The sequence below is a fragment of the Mytilus californianus genome, unplaced genomic scaffold (assembly GCF_021869535.1).
Source record: "Mytilus californianus isolate M0D057914Y unplaced genomic scaffold, xbMytCali1.0.p SCAF_3, whole genome shotgun sequence".
Lineage (NCBI taxonomy): Eukaryota > Metazoa > Mollusca > Bivalvia > Mytilida > Mytilidae > Mytilus > Mytilus californianus.
Window position 1 is genome coordinate 74,160,708 of NW_026262679.1, and position 25,329 is coordinate 74,186,036.

The window sequence follows — 25,329 nt, forward strand, 5'->3', positions numbered from 1 at the left end:
TCCAAATAAAGGAGGGCGTCATTGAATCTGCCTCTGCATGATCTTTGTTAGAATTGCACTTCAATGCCAAAATAATCCTCAAAAGATTGTTCATTCTTTTGGGCATAAAATGTATCATGAAGACTGTCCTCATTCTTAACTATACTATGAGTAATTTGTACAGTAATAAAATACCAAAAATAACTTGAATGCTCATTTTACAATCATATTCATTCATTATTCTTAGAAATATATTCACAACTGACATTTATTTAAGAAGGGAAAGAAGTCTGAAAACTGCACTTAGTAAACTTAAAAATGAGTTAAATAATGTTAAGAAATTTGATAATAAGCTGATGTTAGCTTATATTACTAGTAAGAATACAGTTAGGAAAAATATAAGAGTATAATGCTGATTGCATAATACTTCATGGATTTTAATGCAGTACTATGTATTCAAGATAAAAATCAGATGCCAATCCAGGATTTTGAAAAAGGGGGAGCTCCCAAACTAGGCGACTTCAGGAGTGGAACATGTAAAATGTCTATGGATTAACCAAATATGTAGCTCCCCCTGCCCCCCTAAATCTGCCCTAAAAATAAGCTATTTTTAAGAGGAAAAGAGAAAAATTCCATTTTAGTGAGCATATATATATATACTAGTATCAGCATCTGTTTGAAAGTAGGTCACTGATTACCTATTCATTCTCAACTGGTTTGAGTTTATATCATCTTCTTCTTGTGACAAAAATGAGTATAATTTTTGTTGTTGTGTGTTTCATTTGGATTTATATATCCTTGGCTTTCAAATATTTGGCTTTGAGCATTCCTGATGAAGGTTAATCCAGAAAAGCGCTTCAGGCACATTAAATTTATAACTTGTTGTTTTCATTTTTTTCATCAGTGGTCATCTCAGTACCAGAATCTATGACAAACGAGACGATTTTACATATTTTCCTCACCTTTGCAGCAATATACCAACTTACCCGGGTATGGAGTATACATTTCTCAATTCATACGATATTTAAGAGCTTGCAGCTGCTACTTAGATTTTTAATGTCATCAGTGTCTGAGAAAAGAATTAATGACCCAGGCTCAGGGTTTTGTCAAAGAATATCTTGTCCTTTTTCTCAAAAAGTTCATTGGAAAGTACCAAGACTTAATAGACAAATATTCAGTGTCTACTTCACAAATAATACAAGTAATACAAGATGGTCTTTAAATATAGATTCTATGTGTTGAAGTAGTGTATCTTTATATTTACTTTACATTTTTCCCTTTATTTGTCTTCATGCTAGTATGTTTCTTTTGGTCGTATGACTTTTTATGTGATTAGGTATTTATCTCGCTATCATGTTTTTGACTTTGGGAAATCCTGGTGACGGTCGGTACTGAGGTGCAAATTGGAAGTAAGAGATTTTTACAGTGTTGTTTCCACTTTGTTTACATTGTATTTATATTTTTCTTAATATATACATTATTGAAAAAGGGTATACTATATACTGTATGTGCTATCAACTGCAAAAACTTTTTTATTGACATCTTTTTCTGTCTACCATCATCTTTTTCAAATTTACTATCTACTACATCAACATTTTGTTGGTGTCTTTGTTAGATTTATTTCTCTAATTCTTAGCTGATTATCCTTTTCCCGACCTGTTGATTATTTTTATTTAATCCCAACATGTGGTTGGTTTGTTCTCTTTTCTTCATTGGTCAAAATTCAATTATGACGTCAAATTTTCTTGCTTTCCTCAGAATTTCCTATTGTGACTTTACGAATAAAGGTCACAATGTCTGATGAGATTACATAGAAAGAGCAAATCTTTTTTGCAGTTCGTTGGAAAAGAAGAACTATGTTTGTCTGCATATCGTCTAAAAATCTTGAGGGAAACAAATTCTACTTCAAAATTTTGTGCAATACAATATTTCTTCACTCGAGACAGTTAGATTTTAAGTATTTGAATTTGAAAATTTAACCATCTCAAGTGGAGAAATTGCGTATCACACTCTATATTTCTATGTTTTTTAAATTTTTTAGTCAGTTGTGTTCTATGTCCGTGATCTATGTGTAAAGTTTGGGCTGCTGGATCCCAAGTTTGTCAATATTACGGAATTATAAACAAATGTCACACAATTGGGAGATTTAGCTAGCTAGAAAATGCCTGTACCAAATCAGGAATATGTTTTTCATTTGTTCTGTTGGTTGATAACGTTTGATTTGTCAGTTTTTACTGACATCCACTTTTTGTAATGTACCTTGAAGTTTGGTATTTTGGTTATACTTTCTTTTTCTTTCATTATTATTGAATGATGTATAAAAAGAATGCATGAATTACCAAAAATATAAACTTAACCAATCTTACGAAAATTCTAACTCCTCCGAGAAAAATGTATACAAACAAAGATAAACACAGCAAACAACACATGATCCACATAGCATGACATGGTGCACACCCAAAATGTGTTTGGGTTAAACCAGTTTTTCATGTGCACAAAATTCTTCTTTTGTCTCTCTAGACCATCTATTGAAAGAAAAACACACATAAAAGCCTCTTAGTGCACACACTAGTTATCAGAATAAGTATTAAGCTGAAAAACCATATGCCTTGTAGCTTGTTTGAAGTTTTGCCAAGTTATTAGGTCCAAATTAAATGTTGGTTAATATTTGTTACCAACAATTTGAAGTCTTTTTCTTTCCTTTAATGAAGATTGACTAGACAACCAATATAAATAAGAAGATGTGGTATGAGAGCCAATGAGACAACTCTCCATCCAAGTCACAGTGTATAAAAAATTAACAACTTGAGTCAAAGTAGAGCCTTCAACACAGAGCCTTGGCTCACACCAAACAGCAAGCTATAAAGGGCCCAAAAATGACTAGTGTAAAACAATTCAAACAAGAAAACCAACGCTCTAATCTATATAAAAAATGAGAAACGAAAAACACCTATGAACCACAACAACAAATGACAACCACTGAACAACAGGCTCCTGACTTAGGACAGGTGCATAAAAATGCAGTGGGTTTAAACAGGCACCAACCTTCATCATAACCTGACACAGTAGTGTAAGATGTACACTGCAGCATAATTCAAGTCTGTGGTTAACAATATTGTTGTATATAAATCATGTGCACATACTCACAATACCTCAAAGAATTGTGTTTATATTAATTGTTATGGTTTCCAAAAGGCATGGAGGAAAAGTATCCTTTAATCCAATTTAGATATAAGGGGATTATGATAAAGACATAAGACAAAATAACCTCTTTATTTTAAGCTAATTATTCTATTTAATTACATATGAAACAAGTGCATCTAACAAGCAAGCATATGTTAGATAGTGTATAGGCACTAATATAAATCAATTTACATGACAGTGTCCACACTAGCCCAAGTTTTAGAGGGCTGCTAACAAAGTAAAGACAAGTAGTCAAATATCTACTGTCATGACCATCAACTCTGAATTCCCTTATTGATGGAAAAATAACTCATTTTTGTTCTTTTTACTACTATAAGTGTTGTCTGACAACTGAAAAAGCTTTTTTAAAACAAACGATAATTTGCATGACAAAAACATTTCATCTCTTTGAATGATCAATAGCTTTTTTTTATAGAAAAGATAGAAATATAGATTCGGTTGGAAGTACCCAGTTTGTGAATGTTTCATTTTAGATTTGGATAAAATGATTTCACAAAATGACTCATTGAATTTTTAACTATTAACATGATTAAAGCTTCATTCACTCCAAGGAAGCTTCAATATGTTAAATGATATATTAGAAATTATGGTCAAACTTTGATAAGCATATGATAACCACAAGTACTATATATATATATATATATATCATCGTTCAAACCTATAATTGCGTTGGATAAAAACCGCAATTTTTATACGTGTGCATGCAAAACAAATTTCTTGTTAGAGGGATCTAAATACAGCACAAACAACATCTTCCAAAAGACCAAAAAAGTGAAAAAGTATATTTTAACAAAACGCATTTGACTAACAGGTCGAACAACAAATGTTCTTAAACCCTGCCGACTGCCATTGGCGATTGCCAAATAAACGGATCACCAGGTGTAATAAATGGATCTTATTTATAAATTAATACCAAACAGAAAACAATAAACTTGCGGCAAAGATGGTTTACCGCAAACAAAAGGTGTAAAGATTTTTGTACACCATATCCGGATTTCGACAATTAATGTCTCTTCAGTGATGTTAGGAATTGAAACGGTATTTGGAAGGCCATATAATTTACCTCAATTTAGGATAGACTCTTGAATTATGAGGAGTCAAAATAGGATGAACGGATCGTATAAACCCGAAGGCAAATATAATACAAGCCATATATATATATACAAGCGTATATTAAATGTAAAATGTAATAAAAAAAGGAAGAAAACTTATACACAATAATCGAGGCATATCTACCTCCAATATTTCTATTAAGTAAAGAGCCAAAGTGCACATATTATAATAAAAACATTTATGAAAAAGTACAAGGATTAAAGATGCATTAGTTAGGTCTCCTTGTGCTAAAAATTCCTCTTGGACAGTTGTCTTAAAGGTCAAAAAGAGTGATCCTCACTTATCTTTGAAATTTTAAGATGATCTGACATAGTTCAGGGGTGGTGCTGAAAATTAAAGGGGAGAGAAAGTCAGTTGTTGAATTACTATGGTGAATCCTTAATAGATAGATATAAAAGAAGATGCGGTATGGTTGCCAATGAGACAACTCTCCACCAGGGACCAAATGACAGAGAAGTTAACAACTATAAGTAACCATACAGCCTTCATTAATTAGCAAAACACATACTGCCTAGTAAGGTTTAAATATGACGTAATTTGAGATTGAGTTATTTCCCTTGGCCACCATATTTGGAGGGGTAAATGGTCTAATATCTTATTTGAGATGGACTAACCAAATTGAAACATGTTGTACATACAAGTCTAGATCCTAGTGATAATTTAAGCAATGCTTAAAGAAACTAAAAATTGTTCAAAAAATAGTCTTGCTATTAAAATCTGAATTTGGGCAATTGATGAAAGAATTATTGCACACTAGACACAGCTAACCCCTACTTTTCTTTTCATAATTTCATAACATATTGTTTAAATAGCCATTTTCAAAAATCTTATAAAATCCTTGTTATTTTTTATAGTTTTTGAATAGAGAGAATCATTTTCCGCCCAAATTTTCAATTGATTATATCTCAAAAATGAGGACACAGACCTTTCATTTTTTTTCTGCTTTTTAAGTTATATTGTTAATGTACTATTCATTTAGAGCAGTTTATTTAAAAAGCTTGTTATTTTGAAACAGAGGAGCGAATATTCTTAAACATAAACTTCATGTCTAAACTTTAAAAAATGTTGTAAATAGCCAACCTTCTAACATACACATTTTCTACATCTTATTTCATAAAGCAACAATGTCTTCTTATAAATAAAATTTTGTTTACTTTATTTCAATTGTTAGAAAAAATTGTAAACAATATATACCTTCAGATATAGTAGTATGTGTAATAAATGGGCATTGTGTTATCATGTTTGCTTCAATTTGAAATAATGGATCTAGCTTTTTCATAGCAGAGTACCAATAAACATTATCTTGCATATGGTTTCTGTATAAATAAAATGACAGATAATCTAAAGTTGACTACTATCATGACACTTCTTTTCAACTTATCTCCAGGTCATTTTAGCGATCATAGGATCTACTATGATATAGAATAGTTGTCAATATTCATATTCGGGATTAATCAGGAATAAACGAGGAACATTTTGAACGTGGCCTAATGTAATATTTCCGTGTTACACATAGTCTATAACTTATATGTTGTAACTATCAATTTTTTGCACAAGTTCTGATTACGCAACACTGTTCCTTGAATGGCTAATTTAGATTTAATGTTCTATCAAAACTCTTAACAACCTGATATATTGACTTCATATAACTTGGCTTCCTTGGTTGTAGCCCCTTTAGGTTTGGTACATTCAATGAAAAGCTGCCCTGTTGGTGTAAAGGCAAGGGAAATTGGATGTTCTATTCCTATGTCTTTTGTGCAGTAGAACATAATCGGCTGACCTGCATTGGTTAGAATATGCAGGTAGTTAGTGTCTAAATCCACAACAATAACATTGTCTCTTGGTGTTGTCACTATACTAACTGGTCTTAATGGTATGTTCTTGTTGATATCTTTTTTCCCTGAATATGTATTGATTATATCCCCTCCCTGACCCAACACCACCAATCTACCCCTGTCACTACCTAATCCATAATCTATCACATGTATATTCCCATTGCGGGTACTAGTTATACAGTGAGGGTTACAGTAAGTAAATATAGGTTGATCTTGTTGATGATGTTCAAACACAGTCTTATGTTGTCCCTTCACATTCATTACGAACACGGCACATCTTCTTAGAGTATCATTCTTACCTCCTACAACTACTTTATTATCACTGGTAATGAGGATAGCTTCAGCAACTAAAGGCTCTACATTATATACAGAGTCTGATAATTTGCCAGTGGTAACATTGAGTTGTTGGACCCTTGTTTCCCCTGTTGACAAGAGGATATCACCAGAAGAAAGCACTGCCATGCCAAAGACCTTAATGTTGACATTATCTATGACTTGTAGCCCATTTACTACTGATGTTACTTTTTGTAATTCTCCGAATGATTCAGAACTTATCCACAATGAATTGTCAAGACATGGAGATATAAATGAAATCATACTAAGTTCTGTTTGATATTGTCTATTGATGTTTAACCCAACAATTGGTTCAACTGATGAAGTTTGATCACTTTGTATTATTCCTACATTATATTGAGTGATCTCCCCTGGTACAAATATTGGTGTAGAGCCATAAGTTGACTTGGTATGTGGTGTTTGGAAAGTCTTGGCTTTCTCCATCAATTTTACATTTGAAAAGAACTTTGTAGCATCAGTCATCTGAATCAATTCCTTGACTTCATTTTTCTTGTCTTCTACCAGCTTCACCGAAACTGACATGGTATTTTGATCAGATTCAATAGACTTCAAAGCAATTTGACGACTTTGATCTAATTCATTTCTAAGCTTTTGGAAATCTTTATAAACTGCGGATCTGATGTATTTTTCCTGGGTAAGAATATCTTGACTTATTTTTGTGAATTTTGACTTCTCTGCAGTTGTAAGTTTGTCCAGCTGATCTAATTTAGCAACTAAGTTTGATTTTTCCCTTTGCACATCAGTTTGCTCTTTTTTCAGTTTGTCGATTTTCATAATGTATCCTTCCCTTATTTCGATAATGGTCCGAGTACACAGTTATTTCGTAGTGCATTTCTTTTAGACAATAAAGGAAAATAAAAAAAATCCCACCTTCGCTTTCTCAATAATATTTTTACAGTGTATTGTACCACTTTTGGGACAAATTATATCAAAATTATAGAAATCTTCATCGGCCCTAACTCAACATATGGACAATTTCATGTTAAGGGGGTCTTGAAATCTTTTGACAGCTTCCAAAGTGCTAATTTTTAACCTTTTTCAGCTGGACCAAATCACTACTTTACTTTCAAATTCATGACCCAAATTTGTTTACAGTGTAATTTCATAGCCCTACTTGCTATTTGAGGCATAAAACATGAGGAAATACATTTGGAAGAGGTATAAAAAAAATGGCAAGTAACACACTGTCCACACTAGGGACTATATTTGTGGACAGCGAAAATCAAGGGACGATAACTGTGTTCCCGGACCTAATGTCATGTTTCTTGTGAACTTTGGACACACAAGTTGGACAGAATAAATTGTCACAGGTTGTATAGAAAAGACAGCAGATTTGTTCAATATGTTCTTTGCACTTAATGTTTTTAAAATCAATTCTTCAGCATGCAATCCTATCTCTCTGATATTGATGATTTTATGATACTGAGCATTTTTATACGACAGGTAAAAAAATTTTGGGATCGTATAATGGTATGATGTCATCGTCGTCTGTGTTGTCGTTCCAAGACACATTGGTTTCCGGACAATAACTTTAGTTTAAGTATATGGATCTCTATGAAATTTTTTAAGAAGGTTCAATTTCACAAAAGGAAGGTTGGGATTGATTTTGGGGATGACGATCCCAACCATTTAGGAATTAGGGGCCCAATTAGGGGGTCCAAAACAAGCATTTTTCTAGTTTCAGGATAATAACTTGTGTATAAGTATTTCGATTGCTCTGAAATTGTACCACAATGTTTAATACCACAAGTAGAAGGTTGGGATTCATTTTAGGGGTTATGGGGGCCAACAGTTTAGGAATTAAGGGCCAAAAAGGGGCCAAAAACAAGCATTTTTCTAGTTTCCAGACAATAACTTGTGTGTAAGTGTATGGATCTCTCTGAAAGTGTACTACAAGGTTCCATACTACAAAGGAAAGGCTGGGATTGAGTTTTGGGGTTATTGCTCATAGGGGGGTTTCAAAAAGTTGGGGGGGGGGGGATTTTTTTCCCAATTTTTTTAAGTGATTTATATTTTTTTTTCAAAATGCTCAAAATTTCGAATTTTTGAAAAGTTTCAAGAAGAAATCTTCAGTTGCACAGTATTGCACAATGGATTTATAAGATCTTTGACCACATTTATTTTGTGTCAGAAGCCTATATTATGTCAAAAATTTGATCACAATCCAAATTCAGACAGTATCAAGCTTGAATATTGTGTCCCCAACTGTTCAGGGTTCGACCTCTGCGGTTGTATCAGGCTGCACTCAGCGAAGCATTTTATTAAATTTCGAATGCACTTTCTCTACAATCAATGCATTTCCACTTAATTGCTCTATCAGAATCACATAAATCACAATTAACAGGAACCTGACTTTTTAGAACACATTGCGAGAAAGCCATAATTGTTACTTTTTAATAAAGATATTCTACATATGTTTGTAACTTGGTGACAATAGTTGATAAGACAAAGACTTGAATTTCATTTATACTTGAATTTCATGTATACTTGTAACATGATATGAAATGAACATTTAAATGACATGGTTAATGGATATGTTCAAACAAAAAGAAAGGCACAAAATTTGATATGTGTAATTGTAGATTTTTGTAATGGTAAAAACATTATTAAAATATAGTTTTTGGGGGTCACTGAAAAATTTAAATGCTTCCATGAGAATTAATATTTTAAATAATTGCTTCATTAGGTCTTTCCACTTTTCCGTGGAAAGACCTATTGCTTTTGTTCTGATTATTTTTTTTGTTTTCCTTCCACCACATTTTGTTCTTGCGGTGTATAGTGGTTTCGCAAGATGTCGCTTAGATTTTTCTCATATGATATCAAACAGTTATTGCGCTTTTGTGACTGACCCTGTTTAACCGAACACTTTTTATTGTAAGAGTTATCTCTCCAAACACTGTTTTTGTTGTGTGTGGATCACCTTCGCAAAGGTTACGACAAATTATTTCACCAATGTTCTCGTTATATCCTCAGGATTTGACGAATAATTTTGACCGAAGCCATCCGGAGACTCCATATGAGAGTTATTTCCAATTATGCATTTGATATAAGTGATATGCATTTGCAAATCATAAACCGTAAGCCTATAAACCTAGAGTCCTTTTATTTGAGGTCCTTGTGTCCCAACTGAGAAAATGAGGTCAAGGTCAAAGGTAAAGGTCATGTTCTAAATTTTGACATTGACTTCATGCTGCTTTTACTCATCAAAAAGTTAGAGGTATCGACAAAAAAAATGTGATCAAAATGTTAGTCGTGACATGATTTAACTGGAGAGTTTTTGTTGAAATGGTAAGCGTCATTTTTGTGGGGGGGTTCCATGCCACTGAAATGGAAAAATGAACAAATTAACTAATTATAGCTTCAAAGTTTACAGCTGTCATAATGCGTACATGCAAATTATCTTTATTAATCATCCAAGGTCCGCCACCACCCCTCACCCACCTCCCCCCCTTTTTATGCCCCCGCCGTAGCGGTGGGGGCATTAAGTTTTATCCTTTTCCGTTCTCTAACTTGAGTTTGCCTCAACCAAATGTTACACTGCTTATTACCACAAAACACAGATCAAATTTGAAATTTGGTGGCGTCACTTTAACCGTTTTAGAGTTATGCCCCTTTATAAATGGACAAATTGCAAATTTTTTAGTTTCTTCTAAATATCAAGTAATTTTTAAAATTGGAGTTATCTTCCTTTGTCCATGATTATAGTTGAATCAACTACAATCAATGCTTTATACAATGCAATGTTTGATTTTGACTTCCACTAATAAAACACAGATTAAGTTGAATTTGGGTAGTGCATCAGCCATTATTGAGTTATGCCCTTTATAAATCGAAAGATTACAAAATTTTTAGTTTCCATTCTGTAACTTAAGTTTGCCCCAACCAAACATTATGAAACCTATACACAATATTCATTACCACAAAACTAAGATCAAGTACAAATTTTATTGTTTCCGTTTTCTAACTTTAGTTTGCCTCAACCAAATGTTATGAAACTTATACACATTGCTTATTTCTACATAATACAGATTAAGTACGAAATTTGGTGGCAACACTTTTACCATTCTTGAGTTATGTCCCTTTATAAACATAAAAATTGCTGAATTTTTCGTTTCCGTTCTCTAACTTTAGTTTGTCTCAACCAAATGTTATAAAACTTATACACAACCGTTCTAAAGCTATGCGTGTTTACAAATAGAAAAATTGCGTCACTTTTACCGTTCTTCAGTTATGTCCCTTTATAACTATATGATATGCAAGCGGGGGCATCATCTGTGTCCACATGTGGACACTATCCACATTTTTTTTTTTTTTTTTAGGAATCCCATTTCTATTTTACTATAAAAATGGTAATCCTTCTTTTTTATGAATAAACTTCTTCCTGAAATACAAATCCATTCCTGCAAAAATCTGCTCCAATTCATGTATTTTCTGATATTAATTGATAAAAGTTTTGTTAAAGTACTATAACACCAGCATTATTTTTGTGTGCTTTGATGCAATGAATGAAGACTAGTGGTCAGCGATTGGACAATAGTTTACCTGTAAACTGAATTAAGAAAATACATTTTCGTTAGCAGTATAAATCATGTGCAGTCCGCTTGATGTTCCAATATGGATTGAGAAATTAAAATCAATGACGTAGAAATCTCTCCAAAGCTCGTAAATATAAGTGAAATCCTACAATCAAATTTCTAAACATGCATTAAAATACAATTCTGTGCTCCAGTAAATATGCGTACGAAAAAAGCATCAATGACCTGTAAATAAAAGAAAATTAAATCCGTTAGCACAATCTTTATACACAGCTAGGTCTGGTCTGGACGACATCCTCCTCTGCAATGAAATTTTAAAAACAGTCTTTTTGTGTATATCAGCTTGGTGACGTCACAATTACACCATCTGCTACTCGTGCTACCTAATATAAAATAGGGGTTTTCCCCTTTTCGAAAAGAATTAAAATGTGCACGTAGATTAAAAACAAAAGATCCATGCAGGTCAGGTCCAATTTCCTTTAAATACAAAATTGAATACAATGCACACACAATAAGTAAATAAGACACAAATTCCAGGAAGCCTAGGAGTGTTTAAATCCTTGCATGTTCCTACAAATATCATAATTTAAATATAAATAAACATGTTGCACGGACCCGTTTTTGCGTGTTCCTAGAGGCTATGTTCCAAGTGTTTAAACATGGCAACTAGGCTCTCAATTCCTTTTTGGCGTGTTCCTAGAGGCTAGGTCCCACGTGTTTAAACATGGGAACTAGGCTATCATTACCTTTTTCGCGTGTTCCTAGAGGCTAGGTCTCAAGTGTTTAAACACGGGAACTAGGCTATCAATTCCTTTTTCGCGTTTTCCTTGAGGCTAGGTCCCAAGTGTTTAAACACAGGAACTAGGCTATCAATTCCTTTTTCGCGTGTTCCTAGAGGCTAAGTCCCATGTGTTTAACCAACCAACCAACCAACCAATCAATCATTGCATGCATGTTTCGGTCCCATGTGTTTAATACAGGGTCCAAGATCTCATTTGTGTCTTGTTCGCTTGTTTCAAGAGACCCTATCCCATGTGTTTAATTAGTCAATCAATCAAATAATCAATCAATCAATCAATCAATCATGTTTCGGAGGGGAAAGACCGTTAACAATTGTTTTTAAAACAATTGATTTATATTTGTAGAATATATCTGGTAAAAAGTCATTTAAACCCTTATAAGTTTGGACAAAGGACATTAAGTTTACAATGATTAACATGTCCTGTCTTCATGGGTAACCAATAGTCCAACAGAAAAAGTCTTTGTATACTATTAATAGGCAATTAGCAAAGGTCATTTGGCAGCTGTGATTTTACCTGTGTACCTTACAGTAAAGAAGTACCAGACATTGATTGATCTTTTTGAATTTGTCTTCAATGTTTGACTAGTTTGCAACTAATTTATTTTAGCAAAAGATAATTTAGTTAGTCAAAATAATTTCAAAACTGATTATATTCTATAGGTTTTTCCTACATTTTTCACATACGTACCTGTGTGCTAATGCATGCAGGTTTAAAAATCAAATATGCATACAAAAGTTTAAAAAAAATAAAAAAAAATAATAAAGTGTACCATTTAGCTCATACTTTAGTTCTTTGACAATCTACACTTTAAAGGTATCACTGTTGGTAGTTGAACCCATATGAAATAACAAGATAACTTAATGGAAAACAATCAAAAGATGAAGTAACTGTTTCAATGTGTTGTGACCAAATTTGTAAGCCTTGATCACTTTCATTGTTACCATGATTAACTGAATGACTTTAGTTACAAAAGGAACAGAGATTAAATTGGTATTGGAAAAAAAATGTCCAGCTGAAATATTTGTTTTTGAAGCCCTAGTTAAGTCTTTCCACTGAAGTCCATGTTTAAGTTGTATAATCTAGTTAGTAATTTCAATTTATAAATTTTGGTTTGTTTCCTTTATTCACCACTACCCCTATGACTTTAGGTTGTTAGATGGATGTAATATCGCATTTTTTATGCTTATGCCCCCGCCATAGGCAACAGGGGCAATAAGTGTTACCCTTGGCCGCCCTTCCATCTGTTCTTCCTTCCTTCTGTCCATCCCATTTTCGTTTCCGCACTTTAACTTAAGTCTTCCTTATCCAAATGTTATGGAACTCACAATGCTAATAACCAAAACTTGCAAACAGAGTACGAATTTGGGCAGCCAGTCACTTTTAGAGCCCTTTTATAACTTGGAAAATTGCAAATTGTATTTTGTTTCCGCACTCTAACTTAAGTTTGCCTCATCCAAATTTTATGAAACTCATACACAATGCTAAAAACCACAAGACGCAGATACAGTTTTAATTTTGGCAGTATGCCATTAACCGTTCTAGAATTATGCCCCTTTATAATTTGTAAAATTGCAAATTTTTCAGTTTTCGCACTGTTACTTAAGTTTGTCTCATCCAAATTTTATGAAACTCATACACAATGCAAAGAATCACAACACACAGACAGAGTTCATGTTACAATAGACTATTTTCATGTTACCGACTTATGACTCTGGATTATATAATTTTTCGATAGGTAACCTAATCTGTGGTAGGACATCCTAGTACTTGGTCAAGTAAGAGCAACCAAAAGAAGTAAATTTATGCTCTCAATCAGTACAATTTTGGAGGAAAATTAATTGTTATATGTTTTCTATGCACCACAAAATTATCGGAAAACAGTTAACTTTCCGCCCAAATTGCACCGATTATATGTATCATTTTACTTCTTCTGGTTGCTTACTTAAAGGAGTACCAGGATGTCCTACCATAAAGTAGGTAATCTGTCCAAAAATGTTATAATCTGGAGTCGAAAGTCGGTAATATGAAAAAAGTCTATTACCATGGCATTGTAATACATGGTTAAGCATCTTTGTTATATTTTTTTGTGTCCATGCAATCTACAGGACATCCATAAGATGCATATCAGTATGTAATATATTATTATGCCTGTCTGGTCTGTCCATTCGTCTGTCTGCCCTACTGTTAGTCTCTTCTGTACTGCTGAGTATCAGGTTAAAGGTTCGGTTTATAGTATTTTGCGATCAGATCAACTTGAAATTTTGTACACTTGTTTATATAAGATTTGAAGGCCTCTTTTTGTTATTTTAATGAGCTGTAAAAGCGTTGACCGAAGTGCATATTGTATGAAGCGAGATAGCACTTCATACTAAAAATGTGCACAAGATCAATTAATATTGTAGGTTGTTTATTCATTAAAAATATGGATTCTTTTCTTGACAAATTTTGCAGTCAAGAAAAATAATTCTCAATTAATTTTTTTGCCACGAAGACTTTGTAATTGGTACGTTTTCAGTTAAACTTACATGTGCTAAATGGTTTTTGTAAATCATTTTTGAGATGCATGAATTGGAATTGGAATTGTATTTATTCTATGGACTTATTAGTACTATTTAATAGTTGTAGTTATCCGTTGTTATCTTTGAAATAGTGTTTTAACTTTAAAGTGTGAATTGCATTTTATTCAATGCATGATTCTTTCAGGGAAAATGAAGGCACTATAGAAGGGTGGTGGTCCTGAAATCCAAACTTATTGGAATAATTGTTTTCTTGTATGATGTATTCAGTACTTTATTGTGTTTAATCAAAACTTGACCTTTGAAATCTCATCTTGAACAGCAGTGATGGTTTTCTCATGGTGGTCATGTATGTCAAGGGTGATAACCTGTTTGTCTGTATTTTTATCCTTGATCCTGCTTGGCCTTTGAAATCTAATGTTTGATATCAAAGAGCTCACATCTCTTCTCATTGTGAAAATGCAAACAAAGTGTGATAATGGAATTTTTGTCTATGTGTGTCCTTAGCTTGATTTTTCTGTTCATTCATTAAAATCAGCATTAATCATCCTCTCTTCATCATGCATACTGATGAAATATATCAATTTTGTAATTTTCACAAGGTGCCTGGTCTGACATATGTTGACTTGAAATATGTTACATATAGACAAATTGATCCTCGACTTCAACTTGACCTTTTACCTCTCACTATGAAAATTTAAAGCAATTATCCTTTCTTTCTTCTAATATATTCTAATTTTAATGAAGACTGACCAACCAACTTATTATAAACAAACCATATGTACATATAAGCACCGTCAAGGTGTTGCCTCGGTGGCCGAGTGGTCTAAGTAGTGGAACTACTGTATCACTAGCCTGTCATCACTGAGGATGTGAGTTCGAATTCTGCACGGGGCAGGTGCACTCGACTCCAATCTTAATTGACTAGGATTGTCAGTTTTCCTATAGAAGGTCGCTGGTTCTCTCCGGGCACTCCAGCTTCATCCACAAATAAAAACTGACCGTTACGAAATAGCACAATAGTGTTGAAAGTGGCTTTGAACACCAATCAATCAATCAATCAAACTAAGTGTGGTTTTTACATTTTATATCCCCCAATGAACAGATTTGCACAGACTTACAAAACCCCTCAACATTGTGTGCCTGTACCAAGTCAGGATATCTGGACATGGTGTTGTTTGCTTTTCACATCTATTTTATTGGAGGTGTCAGTTTTTGTTGGTAGGTATGGTGTATTATCTTTTTTTTTTTGCTATTCCTGTAATTCTTTTGTTTGATGAATTTTTGTATAGTTTTGAAATTATTATGGCTTCCAATGGCATATTTAGCGAACACATGAATATACACATGCCAAATCAAGCAATTCCTCACCTGCATGAAGGCACTTGATTCAAACACACATACCAGATATTATGCACGCAATTCATAAAGGATCAGTTATATATGTGATCTATTGCAATTTTACTTCTTGATGTCTTTTGGTTATTTGTGTCTTTGCATTGCTGTATCATTGATGTTTTCCCCACATCTCCTTTTATTCATAGTCATGTTAAGGGATAATGATGAGGACAAAATGTTATTCTAACAAATTTATTTTTGTTGAACAATTCTATTTACATGTATGTAAGATGCAGATTTACAAAATAGAGAAACATTTTGTAGTGCATATATACTAATGATAACATTACATTGATGTTTAATAAAGATTCCATCATTTTGTTGGGGCAGACGTCAATCATGTGGTGTTTTAAAGTGAAGTTTAATGTCCCAATAAAATAGAATTCAAGCACTTTAGAGCCTCAAACATAATATTGTTTGGTCAATGCTTTTACACATCAATAAAAAAAATGAAAAATAATACAAAATGAGTAAATATGTGATACCAATACCAAATGATAAATAAATGATACCAATACAAAATGATAAATATATGATACCAATACAAAATGATAAATATGTGATATCAATACAAAATGATAAATATGTGATACCAATACAAAATGATAAATATATGATACCAATACAAAATGATAAATATGTGATACCAATACAAAATGATAAATATGTGATACCAATACAAAATGATAAATATATTATACCAAAACAAAATGATAAATATATTATACCAAAACAAAATGGTAAATATATGATACCAATACAAAATGATAAATATGTGATACCAATACAAAATGATAAATATGTGATACCAATACAAAATGATAAATATGTGATACCAATACAAAATGATAAATATATTATACCAAAACAAAATGATAGATATATGATACCAATACAAATTGATAAACATATGATATCAAAACATATATTTACACTTTTCTGGAATGACATTTATCAGAGATGTTCAAGATAAAAATTTTGAAATCCAAAAACATAAAGAATCTCAAAACAAAATCCAAAATGTCTAAAGTTAACATTGGCTAAATATGATTTTAGTATTCTTCATTTTTTAGGTTTTTTTTATTTACTTGTTTTAATCTTATTATCTATTTATAATAATTGAAATATACATGTCACCAGCAAACTCTTGGCCTTTTATGATGCTGAAGTTTAATGTTCACTTACATGTTAAATGTTCTAGAACTTCTGTGAGACTATAAGAAATTAGCATTCACGAAAAAAGATTTAAGGCAGAATAGAAAAAGTCACGAAAACTGTTGATTGTGTACATATATGTCAACAAGTGTAAAGTTATTTTAAGTGAAGCTTTTATATCATAAATAGGTATCATGCACTTAATCAATTTTTAGTAAAGTTTTTACTTCCTTGTTATAATCAGAAACAAGTAGCATATGAACTATGAAACTTTAAAGCACAATATTTTATTTTAAACTATAATACTGCTTTTTGTGAAAAACTTCTGACTATCTAAATTGTGGAAAAATATGAAATACATGTACTAGTTTTATAATTCCATAGACTACGACAATTATTTTTTTATTTTAGTATCTTGGCACTCTGTTATTACATGACATACAATTGTACATGGGACATAGTGGAATAATGCACAAAATCACCATAAAATTTAGATAAAAGATAAATTGAATAACAGATAATTAAAATTAATAAAAAAAATCTTGGGTACGAATTATTTTAGATTGACAAAAAAAAACTTTATTTCCTGAATATTTGATTTAATGGATTTGCTTAAGTCTGCATTGAACATTTTAAATTTGTGGTTTACCTAAACCTATAAAATCAATGAAAATAGGTATCCAACGAATTATAATGAATCCACATGTACAGTACCAATGCTATATTTACTGTAAAGATATATAATTTGATACATAGTTATCTAGTTTTATATACATACATTTGAAGAAGAATTGTATCAAACATGTAAAAATGAAAACAATCTTTCATAATGGAGATTAAAGGAGGAAATTTTGGAATACAAAAAATGAATCAATGTTTTATTTATAGAAATGAATGTTATGTCATACAATAAAAATACAATGACATTGTGATAAATGTTGATGAAAAAGGATTTTTGAAATATTTTCTTGATCACAGTTGGCTGATATAATTGTATGCAAAACTCCTCCTTATGCATTATACCGTATATTGGGTATTTTTCGCGTGTGTCTAATTTTCGCTTTGTTCGCTGCAGCTAAAGAAACGCGAAAGTTTGACCCCGCGTAAATTTCACTGCATATTCCCAGATTTATCATTGTTTGAAAGTTTCATATATCATACTGTTGATTGTCAAGTCTTTTGTGTTGTTTGGTAGATCACAAGAAAGTGTATGCTTAATTAAGATATCTGTTTATATAATAATTAAAATGATTAATCATACATGGCACACTTTTTGACAACACAGCAATCAGTGACAGGTTAAAAGATGTTAATTAGCGACCATCTATTGATTGATGTCATAACACGAACATTTTGCATCTTATGTAAAATAAGAAATAAAAACAAATCACATTTACAAGGATATTTGTCTATCTGTAATGAACAAAACCTTCATTTTTTAGCATGCCCCAATGTCTGTACATATTTTATGTTCCTTGTAAGTTCACTGAATTATGTGTATTTTCGTTTGTAGTACTCATATTTATTTGCAATTGATTACCTGTCAGTCAATCAAGTTTACGTTGTAAACATTTTTAATAATGCGATACAGTTATTTTTCGCGTGTATTTTTCCATTCATCGAAAATTATACACAGCGAAAATTTAACCTGCCCATTTTGTCATCAAATCGCGAAAAAAAGTTGACGCGAAAAAAACCGAATATACGGTACATCTTTGCTTGCTTCAATCACATTTTTTGTCAAGCCTGCAACTTTTGTTGCAAAATCGAGACATAGCGATCCTACATTTCTACCAAACTTGGACAAAAGCTCGTTTATGATCATAAGATAGTATCCAGAAGTAAATTTTGTAAAAAAAAAAATCCTGTTTTTCCGTATTCTACTTATAAATGGACTTAGTTTTTCTGCCAGTTAACATTACATTCACTCTGTGGTTAAAGTTTTTAAAATTTTAATAACTTTCTTAAACTATCATGGATTTGTATCAAACTTGGACAGGAGCTTGTTTATGATCAAAAGCTAAGTATCTAGAAGGAAATTTTGTAAAAAAAAAAAATCCTGTTTTTCCGTATTTTACTTATAAATGGACTTAGTTTTTCTGCCAGTTAACATTACATTCACTCTGTGGTTAAAGTTTATAAAATTTTAATCACTTTCTTAAACTATCATGGATTTGTATCAAACTTGGACAGAAGCTTGTTTATGATCAAAAGCTAAGTATCTAGAAGGAAATTTTGTAAAAAAAAAAAAATCCTGTTTTTCCGTATTTTACTTATAAATGGACTTAGTTTTTCTGCCAGTTAACATTACATTCACTCTGTGGTTAAAGTTTATAAAATTTTAATCACTTTCTTAAACTATCCTGGATTTGTAATAAACTTGAAGAAGCTTGTTTATGATCAAAAGCTAAGTATCTAGAAGGAAATTTTGTAAAAAAAAAAATCCTGTTTTTCCATATTTTTCTTATAAATGGACTTAGTTTTTGTGCCAGTTAACATAACATTCACTCTGTGGTTAAAGTTTATAAAATTTTAATCACTTTCTTAAACTATCATGGATTTGTATCAAACTTGGACAGTAGCTTGTTTATGATCAAAAGCTAAGTATCTAGAAGGAAATTTTGTAAAAAAAAAAAATCCTGTTTTTCCGTATTTTACTTATAAATGGACTTAGTTTTTCTGCCAGTTAACATTACATTCACTCTGTGGTTAAAGTTTATAAAATTTTAATCACTTTCTTAAACTATCATGGATTTGTATCAAACTTGAACAGAAGCTTGTTTATGATCAAAAGCTAGTATCTAGAAGGAAATTTTGTAAAAAAAAAAATCCTGTTTTTCCGTATTTTACTTATAAATGGACTTAGTTTTTCTGCCAGTTAACATTACATTCACTCTGTGGTTAAAGTTTATAAAATTTTAATCACTTTCTTAAACTATCCTGGATTTGTAATAAACTTGAAGAGCTTGTTTATGATCAAAAGCTAAGTATCTAGAAGGAAATTTTGTAAAAAAAAAAAATCCTGTTTTTCCGTATTTTACTTATAAATGGACTTAGTTTTTCTGCCAGTTAACATTACATTCACTCTGTGGTTAAAGTTTTTAAAATTTTAATAACTTTCTTAAACTATCCTGGATTTGTACCAAACTTGAACAGAAGCTTGTTTATGATCAAAAGCTAAGTATCTAGAAGTAAATTTTGTAAAAAAAAAATCCTGTTTTTCCGTATTTTACTTATAAATGGACTTAGTTTTTCTGCCAGTTATCATAACATTCACTCTGTGGTTAAAGTTTTTAAAACATTTATTGGATTCATAAACCATTCTGGATTTTTACCAAACTTGGAAAGATGCTTCTTACAATCAAAGATAGTATCTATAAGAAAATTTTTAATAATTTTTTCCCAATTTTTGTTGAGCCTGTGACTAGCAGCAAAAGTAGGCGAGACACTGGGTTCCGCGGAACCCTTACGAATTTTTCATTGAATATACCCTTTACAAAAAGCACAATCAGAACTGAAATAAGTCTAATATAAACAAGAATACTTTCAATAACAAACATACATGTTTACAAATAAGGAAAATATCAGTATGAGAAGATTGTTTAATATCAATAGTATCTATGAGTCAATGAATCATGCATCATATGCTTTATAACAGTCATGACAGTTGGCTTTATATCAACAAGTTTTAAATAGTAACTTTGTTTTTTTTTTTGCTCTTTATGCAACATAGTCTCAATGTCATTGTAAATTTTATGTTACAGTGGCATTCCCATAATACTATTTCTGAATTGTTTCATTATTAGAATAAAATAGATTTTTGTAGACAATATCCCTTAGGATGGGTTACACATGTGTTCAGCTATTAAAAAAAGGAAAAGAATGTCAATATTGAAAATGAAACAAAATGAGCCATTTGGTTGGCTGATTCAATTCACAAAAAATCTCTTCTTATACAGGTAAAACAAATAATAAACATACATTTTTAACCTATAATATGAAATCAAACAGACCTAGAAAAATCCAATAGCACATGGTCGCTATCTTTTTATATTTATTTTTTTGTTTATATTGAGTTATATGACTGTCAGCAGTATTCAAGGGTCATCTTAATGGTTAATAAGATGACGTCTAGACTGAGATAAACAGGAAATGCTGATACATATTATCGAGTCCATGCATTGTTAATTGTTTATTTTTGACTTTTTGTAATTTGGAGATATTAGAATTTGAGTCAAATTGGTGTACCTGAATTTGACAGCTAATACCTCTTTAAGGATTATTTTGAACTTGGCATAATATCATGAATATGATAGATATAAGAAGATGTGGTATTAGTGCCAATGAGACAACTCTCCATCCAAGTCACAATTTGTAAAAAGTAAACCATTATAGGTCAGTCAAAGAATGGCCTTCAACACAGAGTCTTGGCTCACACCGAACAGCAAGCTATAAAGGGCCCCAAAATGATTAGTGTAAAACATTTCAAACAGGAAAACCAATGGTCTAATCTTTATAAAAAAAAATGAGAAACGAGAAACACTTTATAAACCACATCAACAAAAAACAACCACTGAACAACAGTTCCTGACTTAGGACATATATTATATATAGATAAGGCAATCTTTATATAGAAAATGAACGTGGATGTGTATTTATACATCCCAAAAGAACATTCGAAAAGAATACAAATTTTGTTATTTTTTAATTTGTTGATGACAAAATCAATATTTGTGCCAATGTAAACAATATTCAAAGATCTTATTACAACATTAATAAGATAACCTTACCTAATAAGTTTGGATGTGAAATACTGTTTTTGATAAGTTTTCTACAGGTACAGCTAAATTTACTGGTCAAATCTTTGTATCTATGAAAGAATTTAGTAAAAGTTTTAAGTAATTTATGGTAACAAAATCCCTGACTTGATAATTTACCAGTGATAAAATTGAGAATGGAAATGGGGAATGTGTCAAAGAGACAACAACCCAACCATAGAGCAGACAAAGCCATAGGCCACCAATGGGTCTTCAATGCAGGGAGAAACTCCCGCACCCGGAGGCGTCCTTCAGCTGGCCCCTAAACAAATATGTATACTAGTTCAGTGATAATGGACGTCATACTAAACTCCAAATTATACACTGATTGCGTTTGTTAAAATCTACGACATCACTACACACACGAGCATAACGAATGAGTTGGGATATATAAACACTGTATGATGGAGCCAAAGGAACATTGCCATTTAAAAAAGGAAAATTAACAATAGGAAATGAAAAATCATCTCTTTTGTCGTAAATTTGAGTATGGAGTTTCCCTTTAGAAATTGAAATGTTTAAATCTAGAAAAGGACAACTACTGCTGTTTATGTTAGATTTATTTAAAGTAAGTTCCTTTGGGTAAATTTAGGTAGTATATTGAGAATTTGAGAGAACTCTGGATTATTTAACGAAAAAATATCATCAACATAATGGTAGGTATTGTTGAATGTGTCAACCAAATGTAACAATGACGTGTCTTTACTGAGTTTGGTCATAAACTGAGATTCATAGCAATATTCATATCTATTTGTTGCATAGTAATGTATTGAGAAGTTTTAATTTACTCAATTCGGTTCCTTTATTGTAAATTAATTTTAACAACCTGATATTTCGACTTCATATAGCTTGGCATCCTTGATTTTACTGCCTTCAGGTTTGCAACATCCAATGAAGAGCTGTCCTGTTGGTGTAAAGGCAAGGGAATGTGGATATACTATTCCTATGTCTTTTGTGTTGTATAATGTAATTAGCTGACCTGCATTGGTTAGAATGTGCAGACAGAAAGCATCTTTATCCAGTACAATGACATTGTCTCTTGGTGTTGTTACTATTCTGCTTGGAATGAATATTTTGTTCTTGCTGACATTCGTATTTCCTGGATATGTATTGATTATATTACCTCCCTGTCCTAACACCACCACTCTACCTCTGTCTTGATTTCGATCTACCACATGTATATTCCCATTGCTTGTGCTGGTTATACAGTCAGGAAAGGTGAATAAGGGTTGATTATGTTGGTCATGTTCATACACATTCTCATGGCATCCATTTTCATTAATGACAAAAACAGCACTTTTTCCCAGTGTACTATGATAACCTCCTACTATAAATTTCTTACCACTGGTAATGTGGATGCCTGTAGAAGGTAATGGATCTACATTATATACAGTGTCTGTTAATTTAGCGGTTTTTATATCTAACTTCTGTAATGTGGTTTTCCCTGTGGACAGGAGGACATCATTAGATGGAAGTGTTGCCATGCCATAGAGCTTGACATTGAAGTCAGATATGACTCTTAGCTTGTTTCCTTCTGATTTTACTTTTTTTAACTCTCCAGTTGATCCAGAACTTATCCACAATGAATTGTCAGGGGATGGAGATAAAAAAAAAATCGTACTGAGTTCTGTTTTATATTGTTTATTGATATTGAACACAACATTTTGTTCATCTGATGGAGTTTGGTCACTTTGTACTACTCCAACATTAGACTGATTTATCTCCCCTGGTATAAATATTGGGGAAGAGCCATAACTTGACTTGGTTTGTGGTGTTTGGACTGTCATGGATTCCTCCATAAATTTGACATCTGTGAAGAACTTTGAAGCATTGGAAATTTGTATTAAGTCCTGTACTTCATTGACTTTATAATCTGCAAGCTTCATCAATACTGAGATAGTATTTTGATCAGATTCAATGGGCTTCATAGCAGTTTTGTGGCCTTGATCTAATTGGTTTCTAAGGTTTTTGAAATAATTATTAACTTTAACTCTGACAGATTTTTCGTGATCAAGAATATCTTGACTTACTTTTGTGAATTTTGACTTCTCAGCAATTGTTAGTTCGTTGAGATGATCCATTTTAGCTGCCATGTTTGATTTTTCCATTTGAATATTAGTTTTTTCTTTTTTCAGTTTGCCTATTTTTATATCGTATTCTTCCCTTATTTCGATAATGTCATGTTTCTTGTGAACTTTGGACACACAAGTTGGACAGACTAAATTGTCACAGGTTTTACAGAAGAGACAGCAGTTTTGTTCATCATGTTCTTTGCACTTTATATTTTTAAAATCTAATTCTGTAGAATGCAATCCTATATCTCTGATATCAATGATCTTATGATCCTGAGCATTTTTAAATTTTGAATGTACTTTTTCCTTGCAATGATTACACATAAGTATACCGCAGTCCAAACATTTCCACTTAATTGGTCTATCAGTTTCACATAGACCACAACTAACATGAACCTGATGAGAGAGCGCCATAACTGTTACTTATAACACAGGTATTCTACTTCTTTAGTTTGACTTTGGTTACAGGGTTAGATAAGTAAAAGTTTAAAGTTGTGCATGTTTGAAATATGAATTGAAATATCATTTAAATGACACGGACGAACAAGTATGTTCAAATGGATAGGTAGTCAAAGATTTGGTATGTTAAGTCGTAGATTTTTACAATGATATGTGTGGTTTAAATATTTTAGAGTCACTAAAAATGTTACAATTAGTGGTTCTTCATTGCATTTAAAAAAGATAATTTTAAATCATTGTATGATATATGTTTATAAAAGTTTTAATATTGAATTTTAAATTCTAATATTATGGCTATGTGATACGTCGTATTTATATTATATTTGATAATTATTAAGGCCTGTGAAAATGCCATTATCTTTGTTTATGAGTTTCACTTCGAGGTCCGAATGACATATCTAAAATAAATTTTAAAAAGATTATCATGAAGACTGTCCAAATTATGTGCTGTCCACCTATCACAGTTCTTCAAAATTCTGACCAAATTGCATTTAAAATGTTTTGTTCAACTGGTCAGAAATTTTAACCAACTACTGTAGAAAAAATACAGTCAAATCAGCAACACTTACTATCAAGTCACAGTGAACACCAGAAATAAGTTAAATGCTTCTTTAACAATCATATTCATGTGTTATCCTTAGAAAGGTAGCCCCGTCTGACCTTTATTTATGAAGGAGAAGTCTGAATACTACACCTGAAGTAGAGTAAGAAATTAGAAAATGAATGTGGAAAAATCACCAACTTTTGATAATAAGCTGTGTTAACCAACATGAGAATACCAGTAGAAATATATAAGGGTACCATGCTAATTATGGTTTTAAAGCAGTCATGATAATTGATTTAAGACAAAAATGAGCTTATTTTAAAGACGAAAAGAGGGAATGTTCATGATCACAAGGAAGCAATTAAACCATGAGTTTTAAGTGGTGAAGTTGAAATCATCCCTTCAAAAATTTTACTGATGCCATCACGATTTGGTTGACTTTGTAACAGAATATCTGTAGTAACCACAATCCCACCCTCCTTTTTTTCCCCAAATTTGACCTACCAAATGAGACTTATCACCAGGTTTGTAGTTACATGAGTAAT

At 31.8% G+C, this 25,329-nt stretch overlaps 2 protein-coding genes across 4 annotated transcripts in view; one reads left to right on the forward strand and one right to left on the reverse strand.

Moving 5' to 3' along the window:
- The window catches only part of LOC127735075 (uncharacterized), a 104,337-nt gene that overhangs the window by 25,777 nt on the left and 53,231 nt on the right, over nucleotides 1–25,329 (forward strand). Inside the window, exon 1 of one of the 3 annotated variants that reach the window (XM_052245168.1) lies at nucleotides 24,273–24,361. The exons of the other annotated variants lie outside the window; for them this stretch is intronic. The gene's annotated coding sequence lies outside the window, so the exon portion shown is untranslated. Of the gene's footprint in view, nucleotides 1–24,272; nucleotides 24,362–25,329 lie in introns of those variants that run through there. 3 annotated transcript variants of the gene reach the window in all.
- LOC127735077 (uncharacterized) lies at nucleotides 15,916–24,209 on the reverse strand. Its single transcript, XM_052245171.1, has one exon. It carries the CDS (start codon nucleotides 24,193–24,195, stop codon nucleotides 22,528–22,530), a length of 1,668 nt encoding a protein of 555 aa, XP_052101131.1. The 5' UTR covers nucleotides 24,196–24,209; the 3' UTR covers nucleotides 15,916–22,527.